The sequence below is a fragment of the Artibeus jamaicensis genome, unplaced genomic scaffold (genome assembly GCF_021234435.1).
Source record: "Artibeus jamaicensis isolate MK-2021 breed Jamaican fruit bat unplaced genomic scaffold, CSHL_Jam_final contig_1015, whole genome shotgun sequence".
NCBI lineage: Eukaryota > Metazoa > Chordata > Mammalia > Chiroptera > Phyllostomidae > Artibeus > Artibeus jamaicensis.
Window position 1 is genome coordinate 14,106,605 of NW_026521194.1, and position 13,140 is coordinate 14,119,744.

The window sequence follows — 13,140 nt, forward strand, 5'->3', positions numbered from 1 at the left end:
ACGGATGCTGCTAACAAATCCTAAAACACAGAGACCAGTCCCCCAGAACAAAAAAGATCAAGCTCGAAATGCCAGTAGTGCCACTGTTGACAAAGCCTGTTTAAGAGAAAATTTGGAAAATAATATTATATAATGCAATGATATTCTTAAAATGTATTTTCCAGTCACTGATAGATGAAAGTAACAGGAAAACAATTTAAAATCCTCCTCTATTAACATTTTTGCATGAGTGTTTCATTGTTACCAAGTTTTACATTTTTTGGTGAAATGGCATGTTGTGGCTGCTCATCTTCCAAGAGTAGTTGTATGTGCATGGTTTATTTTTTTAAAAAGCTATCGTTTTACCATAAAAGTTTTGTCACACCTCTAGGGCACTTGTATTTACACTACATGTGCGTAGATTTGTGATACACTGATATGTACAACTGCTTTTTTCTTTCTTCTATCTTTTCCCTCTTCATACTTTTTTTTCCTTTTCTGTTTTGGTTGGCAGAACCCCTCTAATTGCGGCCGGAGTCATCGGAGGACTCTTCATCCTGGTCATCGTGGGTCTGACATTTGCAGTTTATGTGAGAAGGAAGAGCATCAAAAAGAAAAGAGCCTTGAGGAGATTCCTAGAGACAGAGGTGACATGTTTCTTTTTTTTCCTTCTCTTCTTGTGCTTAGGGATTTTGATTTAGGTTTGGAAGGTTTAGATGGCGATTTTTAATCCAGGTGAAAATTTTGTTCAATTTCCTGCTGAGAGTTTATATTTTATAGTATATTATACAAAACTGATAAAAAACAGAGTATATAGTGAAAATAATCAAGGCATGTTCATGGCTTAAAGAGGATACACAGTGGAGGTCACAGAAATTACCTTATTGAGGAAAAGATGGGTCTGTTTTTTGGGAAGAAGAGGTCCTATTATTAAGCCCCAGGATATCACAATAGCAAAGGTACTGTTGTACTAGAAATAATCTGGGTACAGGATATCTCAGTAGCAGAACCAGAAAAATGTTAGAGAGAGAATTTTTCTGGTTCAAAATAAAGCCAGATAAACAAGCAATTATGCTTTTACTAGGGTCATTAAATAGGTAGCCACTGATCTCATTATTCCAGCAGTGAAAAGCTGAGCTTACAGGATAAAGCTTAGTGTTGTAATCACACAGACCTTACCACAAAATTCATGTGGTGCATTTAATATTGTGCATGGGAGTTATTGTGAATATGCAAATTAAAATAAATTATTATAACTCCTTTTATATTGCTACACTGAGTTCTCTACCACGCAAGCTGATACCTTTCACTGCACAGGTTATAGGGGAAAAAAACAATTACAGAAGAACATGCATTTACCAGATTTTTCTTAACTGTAATACTACCGCTTTCTCCTGATACACTCATTCCTGCCAAGCTGAACAATGCAGAGCAAATCTGCTCCAAGTCATAATGTTCCCTTGATTTGCTTTCTTTCTCATTGTCAGTGAGACAGCCTTGACTTTTCCTCCTAACGACAATGGAATGCAAATATTCATTCATTCATAAATTTTGCATATTAATAATGAATTAAATGTTACCTCTTTTCCTTTGAAGTCGAAGTTAGAAGAATAAGAAGCTACTTTACAGTTACATAGAGGAAAATATTTTCTAAGGATTGGAGTTATCTGAAATTGCAATAGGCTGCCCTATTGATAGACACGTGCAAACTTTAGGGGAAAAGGTGGTTAATTACGGGCATTAGAAAACTCCGTAGTGATTTCTACTCGAATTGGGTGTTTACGGATCAACTTGGTTTCCCCCTCACACTTGTGAATAAGAGTTTGAGCACAGTGCAGGTGCTGTGCACATTTCCAGTTTACCTTGGTAGGATGCTGGAGGCAGCTAGAATTTTCCCTCGTGTTTAGCTTGGGGCAGTCAGTGAGAGAACTCTCTGGAAAGTGAATAAACTACATTTGGAGAGGAATTGAACAGCAATTCTGTCTCTTAACTATGTATAGAAAAAAACCTTATTGTTATGAAAAAAGTTGTTTTGTTTTCTTTTGTTATTATGGTGTTTTCTAAGAGGTCCTTCAAACTGGCATTTCAGTACTAAATAAATTCACACTGATAGGTTTCAAATAAGCCAATTCTATTTTTGTAGTAATTTATCATTTAGGACTGAATCAGATAACTGCCAAATTGATTCCTATCTTTTTTCTCAGTAAAAGTAAATAAGTATGATTTTTTTACCATCTAAAAAAAGAAGAATTTTAAGGGGATCAACTTAAATCTTTACTATTGTAGCTGGACATCTGAGTCAGAGGTAGACAATTTGTTACAGCATGGTATATTAGAATGTATATAAAGCTCATACACGTTTCCAAAATTTGACTTCTGAGTGTCTTTCTTCTGTTAGTAGTAAAAGTAGAAAATGCATGTTTTTCAACATTCACTTACAAGTGTATGCACTACAAGCCCGATGCATTGATAGATGGTGTAGTGGATTAATGAAGAGTGGCAGATTCAGGGCCTGCAAACAGCAGGTAGTGTACACAGTTTTCTCCCTGTCTTATATACCATTGCATTCTTTAACAATCTTCTAAGGTAATTAATGTTCTCCCTATTTCATAGAGGTGAAATAGAGAGATAAGTTGCTTTCCAAGCTTGTGAATGGTAGCCCTGGTATATAAGCCTGTGACTGTAAACCCAGATCTCTTTCCACCATACTAGCACTAAAAGAATAAATTATACCTCTTTTAAAGGTATAATACTCAAATTCCTGGAAAAATGTTTAGACCATGATGTTCACAGGAGCATGATAATAATAACCAAGCTGGAGGGCCATGGTGTACTCAGCCCTGTAAACAGACATTTGAAATATTGTGGTGTTTTTCAAGATAATTTGAGTAGGAGTAGCCCTTAATTATCCCCTTATGCTAAGAAAGAACAAGCTATTTGTCTGTGTTTAAAATTACGCTCCATTATTTTACTTTAAAAAAGAAAGAAACTCCTATTTTAGATTCCTTTTACTGGAGCATGAATAAAAGCCTCAAATTGGAACATAGGATACAGACCTTTTGGTATCCAGAGTCTGTTCATTGTCTACATATTATTTTCTCACATAGGCAAGAAATTGGCACATATCCGCATGTGCCCCTTGCTTATTTATCCTCTCTAACCAAATGGCATCTAAACTGTGGTGTCTGACATTATTAACCTAAATGTACACCTTTGGCCACACCTCACCCATTTTATGATCTGATGTTTCCCACCCTTCAGCCTTGTCACTCCCTTTATGTAGGAATGCTTCTCTTTGAAGTATTCCTCCTTCTCTTTGATGCTGTGTCCAAACTGGCTCTTGATGGCTCCAGTGTCCTCTTTCATGGCAACCCATCTTTATCATCTCAAGAACAGTTTGGAAGAGTTCCTCCTTTAGGAAGCCAAACCTAAAGAACCTCACTCCCTGGTGTTGTTTTATTCTTTCACATCTCCTAGCATTCACTTATGATCTAGAATCAATTCATAGAATTTTAGAATTTTTGACCTAAAAGGTACCTAGGTCTTGTACGTAAAATGTGTTTAAGGACCGTCATTATATGTGAGCATCACTTGGCATTCTATAAAATGCAAATTTCAGCCCAAACCACAGACCTACTGAAGCAAAATCTGCATTTTAGCAGAACTCCAAGTAATTCATATGTACATGAAAGTTTTACAAGCACTGTCCAGGAATATTGGCATTGTGCTACTTATTTTTTTGTAAAAATCTTCTGATGTGTTTATTCTGGATTTTAAGTGCCAAGAAGGCAGCATTTCATTGTTTTATGAACTAAATATTTTTAAATGAAAAAGATAATTTTACTAGGGTATGCTGACATAACAAAATCTCCAAGTCTTAGCTGAAGATACCGAAAAAGAAGGAGCTTGAAAAGTAGAATTAAGATCCCTTAATTAGTCTCTAAGTTTTTATAAAAATTAAATATATATTTATTAACATGTATAACTCTATTTGTATCAATATAAATATTCACAAATATGCATATACAAATATATAAGATATATTTATACACATATATAAAAGATACACACACACACATATATTAAGCATAGCCTATTATGCTTCCAGGTCACCACACATTTGTTACTTGAACTCATCAGGCAAAGAGCATGAGAAGAGAAAAGAATGGGTCTGAAGTAATGGTGACTAATCCATAATACAAAAATGTGTTTTCAAGAAAAAGTGTGTTTGTGTGTTTTTGTATGTGTGAGAAAGGGAACCAGCCATGGATAGAGAAAGAGAAGCAAAAGAGAGAAGTGCTGATTGTTGTATTGGAAGTTATAACTTGTATTTTTTTGTCTTTTTTAGTTGGTAGAGCCCTTAACTCCCAGTGGGACAGCACCCAATCAGGCTCAGCTTCGTATTTTGAAAGAAACTGAGCTCAAACGAGTAAAAGTACTTGGCTCGGGTGCTTTTGGAACTGTGTATAAAGTAAGTACAAATAATATACACCATCAGTTATTTTAAGTTTTCTCCCAGACTTGTTTTAATAATAGGTTAAGCTAGTTCTCTAAACAATCCAATTTCCTTTTAGTATCATAGAGAAGAACCTTTTTAGTATTGAGATGTTGGAGCACAGATCAGTTCATTTTTTTCCAGTGTTTTTTATTATGCAAGGTAGGAATGGATACGGACATGACAAAGCAGGAAACAGTGGTACAAAACCAAAGTTTAGTTCTTTCTTTCAGCACCCTCCTGAGCCCTTTTTGGTATCATCCCCCCTTTGGAAAATGTCATCCTCCTCCAGAATGTCCAGCTCCAACCCATTTCCTTTCTCCCTGCACAGAGCCCTGTGAAATCCCAGGCAAGCTCTTTGATTCAAACCTCTCCCCATTTAGCTAATCTCTTCAGAATCCACACTGCTATGCTAATTCCTTAACAGGGGAGGACTAGTTCCTAAACAACCTTTTATCTGCCTGGTATCATGTATGATTTAATAAACATTCTCCAGGTTGATGCCCTTATATTATATGCAGACTAAAAAAAAAAACCTGACTGTATTTTGTGAAACTCAGTTGAGACAAGGAGAGCGTGACCTCAGGACTCTTGAATAGGAGAAGCCTTCCTGGAAAGGGAAAGTTCAAAGGATGGTATTTGCATGTTTGCTTATTTAGCTTAGCTCCAAAACCTACTCAGAGGCCAGGCCAAAGATTAATGGTGGTGAAATTTACTCTTAATGGCAAATAGTAAGAATAAGAAACTCTGTCTAAATTATTTCTTGCAGTGCTTATTCTTCCAATTCCCAAATTTACTTTGCCAGTTTTATATATTTCTTAAAGCTACATGCAAGCCTATATTTTTTACAAACACATCTGTTAAAATAGACTGGAGCTTAAGAATTTTGCATTTTAAAATGTATATTCAATTTTTTTCTATCTAAAACAAAGATTTTTAAACAGAAAATATTAACGATTAAAATAGAAACATTAATTTTCTCCACTTTATGTTAAAGTAATCAGGTTTTGTTAAATATAAAATTGTTTTATTATAGAGATAGAGTGCTGAATTTTCTTAATATCTTAGTATACATGTTTTATTTAATTAATTTCAAAATTATTAACTGAGCACCTAATTGAATGGAAACTACTCAAAGCTGGCTTGATGCCTTCCAGATTTTAACTATTTGTGTGTTCAAAGAACCACAACTTATCTATCCTGTTTCTCTATTTTTATTATGATAAAAATGAACTTCCATTTTAAAGAGAAATCCGTCTTCAATTGTTCCAAGTGTATTATCACCCTTATATATTTTTTTAATTTAATAGGGTTTGGAAATTGAATATTACTTGAAATGATAAACATAATTTAACTGAAGATTAAACACAACTTCCGACCTTAGCAGAGAAAATATTATTTATTTAAACATTTCTTTAAAAGCTTTATTAATGTTGTCATTAAGAACAATTATTTGTTTGTTTTTCATGATGTTGTACCTTGACTGAAATTACTTGCATTGAAAATTTATAGAATATTCCATAAGTATGTTTGAATTATATCTGCAGCGTATATGGTTGATCCTATTTGTTAATGAACGTGTTAGTTCTCACAAGGACATACTGTCTAAACTGTTAAGGATTATTCTTGACTACACAAATGAAAGCTGACTAAGGCAATTATTTGGTTAATTATTTCTCCTGGTGAGAGATATCCTGTGCTTAAATATAAAAGATGAGTCAATATTATGGGTATCAGTTTAGTTGATCTTTCTCTGGGCAGGCCCAGACATTAATGACTATACTTATTTAAAAAATGAATTTGTATTTTTATCTAAAAAGTATGCTTTAGGAATATTTTAATATTGATACAATATTTTTATAAGTTAATTCCCTCTATGGTTTTTTTATTGAATAATGGTAAGCCCATTCTCCATGCCAGGAACCATCAGTGAGAAAATGTAGCTCACGGCTCTTGGGCTTCTGTATTTTTTCCTCATTTAAGCATTAATAATTTTTGAAAATGATTATACAAAAGGGAACTTATTATTTGTGCTCGACATATAAATTTTCTTATTGATTATAAAAAGTATACCCCTTATATTCACCTTCTAAAGGTTAACATTCATTTTTTCTTTATTATTTTGACTTTTTAGTAATTCTTGTTTAGGTCTCCTCTTACACTATTACAACTTTGGATATCACAAATACATATGTTACTGCATAGAAATACACAGTGAAGAAAAACTTTAATCATTTCTTTATGACTACAACTAGTTAACATTAAGAAAGACAGGAAGTAGAGATGGAATAACACATTTTTTTCTTTTTTTCATTTTAATGTTAAAACTGCCAAGAAAATTATTTTGATTTCAGATCTAAGAAATTAAAATTTTTGATATTTTTATGTAACTTTATATTTGGTACTATGTTCAGTTGGTCAAAACACTTTAAAAAATATTCTTATATAATCCACGCATCCCTCTATACGTTACCAGAATCATGGTTCTCATTCAAATGATTTAATTGTTCTTGCAGAAGTGCTGTTATTTAATGTTGTACTTTAATTAAACTCTACCTGCTGTATACTTTCCCGGTGTACAGATCCTTTACAGATATTATAATTATATTTCCCTGGAAGAGAGAACTGGCAATGGCTAAAATAAATATTTTATATTACTTCAGAGATATAAATCTTTGACCCTCACACTACTCAATAATATAGACAAATTAAAGTGTGCTCAATACACCCTAGTACTTTGCCTTTGAAAACTAATTCTGAAATAATCACCTTAGAAAATTAATTCTTAAATCAATTTGAACTTCAGGAACATGAGAAAATACTTTTAAAAAGTTTTTTCTTTTTAGTTTCAGAATTAACTAGATGATATTAAAGCTACAAAGAACCTCCAATTGACTTAGTCGAATATTCTAAAGTACAAATGAGGCAACTAAAGCTGAAAAATTTGAAGAGCATTCTCAAAGTCTTGAGAAGTTGAGGATACCATTTGAATAAAATATTGTTATATCTTATTTCAATGATTTTCTTTTTTCTTTGATTGTATTCTATCCATTACCACTTAGTCCCCTTATACCTCCTCCCCGAGGCAATTACCACACTTCTGTCCATGCGCATGAATTCTTTTTCCTCAAACCCTCCACTCTTCAAAGCCTTTTAATGCACAGATTGATTGTATAACAGTGTAAACATCTTGAAAGCAGAATATATGTACGACTCATCTTCACATAATGAAAGCTGACAACAAAGTCACTGAGTGATGTGTAACATATAATAGGTGCTTGATAAATGTTCGCTGATGAAATAAAAGAATATATAACTGAATTATTTTTAAGTAACTAATAGCTTGATCAGAATTGGATTAACCAAATTTCAGTTATGGTGTGAGTATTGTATGTCTTAATAAAGATTGAATATGATTTTTCCCCAAAGGGTATTTGGGTCCCTGAAGGAGAAACAGTGAAGATTCCTGTGGCCATTAAGATTCTTAATGAAACAACTGGTCCCAAAGCCAATGTGGAGTTCATGGATGTAAGTACAGACACAGGCTATCACATTCATATCTGTTATTAATAGACTGCTTTTTAAAAAATTTTTTTATTGATTATGCTGTTACAGTTGTTCTATTTCCCCCTTCATTCCCCTCCACCCTACCCCCCATCCCCACCATTACCCCCCCTTTAGTTTAAGACCATGTGTCTCAATTCCTTTAGATTCTATATTTCCCATGCTATTCTTGCCCCCCCCATCTATTTTCTATCTACTGTCTATGCTACTTATTTTCTGTACCTTCTCCCCCTTCAGACCTAAGATAGCCTCACACCTTCTCTTCACTAGCTCTTTCTGCTCGAATAAGCCATAACCTCCTTCTGCTAGTCTTCCCCATCTATAAAGGGAACACTTACATTTCTGAAAATACAGAAGTATTAGAACAAATGATCTAGATCAGAAACAGTAAAAAACTAATATAAAACAATGAGATTATTATTGTTACAAAAAACCCAAAGTGTACAAGTACAGAAAGTGTGGTGAGGAAGATGTGACTGACCAGCAATATACTGCTTTTAGAATTTGAAAAAAAAGACTACTACTACTCTACTACTTACCAAGTTTCTTTTCTGAAAAAATGTATAATCTTACCAAAAATAAAGGTTTGTGCCGAGGTCAGTCAACTTTTGCTTACAAGACCAATATGCTTTTTGTGTGAAGTGGTCTCTGTGGCAACTATGCAACTCTCTCCTTTCAGTAGGTATGCAGCCGTACACAATTAAAACCAAACAAAACCCAGGAATGAACATGACTGTGTTCCAGTAAAACTTTATTCATACAAACAATCTGAAGGACAGATCTCTAGCCAAACCCTGCCCTTAATGGTTCATGTGTTTACTAATTTGGCAAACTGCTTTTGGATGTAGTGATGATGATTTGAAAAATGGTTCAGGCTGCTGGATTTTATTGTTGCTATGAATGTTTCATTGAAAATATGAATAAATAATAGTCAATGTAGTAAGTTAGTCTCTATTAAATTAGGAACCTAGCTAAGTCAGATAATTATCCATTGAAATATACTTTTTCCCATTCAAATTCAGAAGACAAGATCTTACAGGGAAAATACTCTAACTGTAAAATAATAAGAGAGCTCTGAAGAATAAAAGTACTTTATGAGATCAATCTGAACTTTAATATTTCCCTAGGAAAAAAATTGTTCACTGAGATGTTCAGCAAATTTCAGAAGGTAGGAGACAGGAAAGTCTGCACAAGTCTACTGCTGTATTTCCCACATTCAACACGAGCTGTCTTGCCCGTGATTCTTATCAACCCCCATCTCTCTTTACCTTTTAGAATAATGTCTCCAGTAATAAGAATGGTTTTGATTGTCAAATAACCTTCATATGAAAAATAATGCAAAGATTTGTACTTTGATTTCTTTTTTTTTTTTTTTACGATGGATTGGTGTCTACTTCTACCCAGTTTCTCTGATAAACTCTTATGTAAGTTTAAAGGAGCTCCTTTTGTGACTCTAGGAAGTTTTGTCTAGGTATAATACTGGCCATCTTATATAGGGCTGCTTTTAGTTTAATTTATTAGTAGTAATTATAGGGCTGATAATGAGCTAACATGAACCTGTTGCTCTGGTTGGCTAGCACCTTGTCCTTCAGTTACTAAATATGTTACATACCACCCTTGTTGCGTATCTGCCAACACCTGTCTAGCAGTCATTGGGAAGAGCAACTAAATGATGCTTTCTTCTGTGGTCTGTAAAAGTTCTGATACTCTGCAGCTCCATGTCCTGGCTCATATATTGAAATCTAAAACTGAAGCCTCTTTCAGTGATATGACAATCAATCTGATATTGCTATACCTTTGTGAAGAGGATTTTCAAAGAGAATAAAAACAAGAAAAAAATGACCACGTGTGAAAACAGTGTAGGTTAATGTGTAAAGCTAACAGAAAAAAAAAGACCTTACCCAGCACAGACCACAGCCAGAAGCTGAAACTCACAAGGATGCTAATGATCTCTGCTGGAAGCTTGGACAGTCATTTTTGTCATATTTCCATGGAAACAGAATGACAGAAATGGGTTAAGAGGCTACCAAATAATCACCTAAGAAAGAAGCTCTAAAAACCTCATCATGCGTTTGAATGATTATTTGAGAGCTGCTAACCCCATCCATTCCTTTTTTTCCTGATCTGAGGTCTATTCCCATGGAAACATGAGTGGGGATGGTAGCTTTGAGTCTTAGGTTTCTGTTGAATTTTTTTACTGCCTTTCCTATTCCTTTTTTTTCTTTTTCTTTTTTGTTGTTGTTCAGTTAGTTGTCCCCATTCCCCCATTGCCCTGCCTTAGCTCTCTCTGGCCCCCTCCAATCCCCCCTCCCAAAGAGCTGTGATTGAGCCATGAAAGGGGTGACTTTCCTAGATGGTTCATCAGTGGTGACTAACAGACTCCAAGGAGTCTGTTTTTTCAAAGTCTGAATAAACTAAGGAAGATATTTTAACTATGCCTGTTGTACATTGTGGATAGATGTGGAAGGGTTGACAGATCGATGCATTGCTATTGGCAGAACATGAGTAAGTAACTAGCAGAAGCACGTCCTCCTATTTTCATGGCTTGTTCAAAAACATTACAAGGAGAGCACAATGATGATGAGAACACAGTTGATCTGGCAAAATTAATGGTGAATTTAGTATTTTACATAGCCTGGTAACATTTTAAGGCAAACATATGCCTACATTTCTTTTTTTAAATATTTTATTTATTTATTTTTAGAGAGAGGGGAAGGGAAGGAGAAAGTTGGAGAGAAACATCAGTGTGTGGTTGCTTCTCATGTGTCCCCAACTGGGGACCTGGCCTGCAACCCAGGCATGTGCCCCGACTGAGAATCGAACCAGTGACCCTTTGCTTCACAGGCCCGTGCTCAATCCACTGAGCTATGCCAGTCAGGGCCATATGCCTACATTCCATACCTACATTTTTATTTCATCTCTTATGTTTGTAGATCATTATAAAAATTTGAACAACATATAGAAGCACAATAAGAAAGGTTTGCGTAAGCAAAATTATTTTCATTTGTACCAAAGGATTGAGTTGGATTTGCAAATATTCCCAGGGTTGTTAAGTTAAAAGTCATATAGCTGCATATTTCTTAGTCTAGATTCCTCCAGAAGCAGAAACTGAAGCTGAGACAGGATTTGAGTGAAAGTTTAATTTGGAAGTGAAGGACTCACAGTAGGAGAGTCTGGAAAAGAGACAGGGGAGCCCCTAAAGCCAGCTGAGTGACTGGACTTCCTTTCCATCGGAGACGCTATGACAGCCAGTAGAGGACAGACACCCCAGAGTTTTCCTACTCATGGGTTAGGGAAGCTGATGAAAAGACTCCCGCTTCCAGTCATTGGATGAAGGCTTCTGGGAGAGAAGGATGCTTATTCTCCTGCATGTCTTGCCTATGAAGGGTGGCAAGATAGGCTTTAGTAGCAAGAGCCATTGGTCAAGGACAGGCAGGTAGAAGTCAGCTTGTACAGCTCTGTGGAAGAGCATTCTCAGGGTAACTTTTAAACTCAGAACCACACCCATGGAACCTGTCTCTTTTGCAAAGTAGCACATGTGTGTATTTGTGTTTCTATGTATGTGTGCATGTGTGTTACACCATTTCATAGATGGAAAATAAAGCTTCCCAAAACAATGAAAACTGCTTATCCTAATTAAGCACCTTTCCCCAAACTTTACACTTAGGATATCATATTCTAATATGGAGTAGTAGAGATTTAATAGCCTCTACTGCTCTTTTTATCAGATATTGCTGTGCTTTACTAGTTATTATAATAAATAATACAAATGCAGCAACTTAATACTGAAAACTCACTACATCTAACATTTCTACTGATATCCAAGGGCAAAGGAGAGGACTTTTTAATTTTCTTAGAATTTTTACTATAGGCAAAAATAAATAAGAAGCAATTTGTGTTCTATTAAATGCTACATTAAAAGCAAAAGAAGGAGAATTTGATCACAAGGCTATTACTCAGCTCACCTGAATATGTCTAATGGATTCATAATGATAGTAATAGCATACTGCTAGTGAATGGCTGGTACTTCCTTCAGTCCCATAAAGGAAGATCACATGGAGCAACATTAAGAAAATTGCTCTAAAGGTCCACCTTTATAAGAAGAATGACTACATCTATACAGATTCCTACTCTATTTCAAATAACACCATTTCATTGGGGAAATGCTTTGTTTTGTTTTGTCTTTTATTTTATCCATCAAATGGTGTGGAACACATACCTGAAAATATGGCTGTTGAACAGGATTTCTGGAATCCGGGTCTACGATCTCAAATCAGGCAGGCTCCAATGTTTCTCTGAGTTTCCACCACTGTTCTTTTTCTTTTTTTTCCTTTTTCCCTGATATTTAAGTCCACTATCACTTGACATAATTATATTTGACTTAGGAGAGCATATGTTCTTAATTATTTTAAATTAATCTGTTTTCTTAAAAGTTAATATCGAGATAAAAGAAGCTCTGTGATTATCCTACATTTCAGTGGCTTATCAATAATAGTTCAACTTGGCTGAATCTTCTTGGCTTTAGTTTCATTCTTCCTGCCAAATCAGCCACAGAGCTCACAGTGAGGGGCGGCAAGGAAATGCATTTCAAACCATCCAGCCTTATTGTGTAAGTGATTTTCATATTAAAAGAAGAGTAACGTCTTTCCTTTACCTTATACAATAGGACATTCTATCTTACACAACTGTCATTTTGCTATTTTCTGAAGAAATTTCCATGTGAATTTTGTTTCTGTTTCTCTTTTCAATGTCGCCTTTATGATAGTCAATGTCTTGACTGGAGTTGTTTCAGTTCTAATTGATGTCATGTTAGTGGGGTGAAAAAACAGAATTTGTAGGCAGAGTCTAAGTATTCTCTCATATTTCAGCTGACTTACCACAAAAGGATTTCAAAAGAAATTTTGTTTTACAACATTATTTTTACATTACAATATTTTCATGCATAAAGTGTCTCACAGTTAACAGTAACTCTTATCCAGATTCTGTGGCACAGTAAAAGTAGATTTTTATAAATTCATATGTGAATCTAATTATGTTTTAGACTTATTAGATTTTTCTCATTTATAGACATGAATATAGATCATCAATTTCAGAGGTAAAAA

The 13,140-nt window shown here is 34.7% G+C and overlaps 1 protein-coding gene across 4 annotated transcripts in view; it reads left to right on the forward strand.

Moving 5' to 3' along the window:
• The window catches only part of ERBB4 (erb-b2 receptor tyrosine kinase 4), a 995,253-nt gene that overhangs the window by 778,956 nt on the left and 203,157 nt on the right, over nt 1-13,140 (forward strand). For all 4 annotated transcript variants that reach the window (XM_053672642.1, XM_053672598.1, XM_053672619.1 and 1 more), the window contains exons 17-19: nt 494-626; nt 4,328-4,450; nt 7,904-8,002. In XM_053672642.1, coding sequence (XP_053528617.1) covers nt 494-626; nt 4,328-4,450; nt 7,904-8,002 — 355 coding nt within the window. The remainder of the gene's footprint in view (nt 1-493; nt 627-4,327; nt 4,451-7,903; nt 8,003-13,140) is intronic.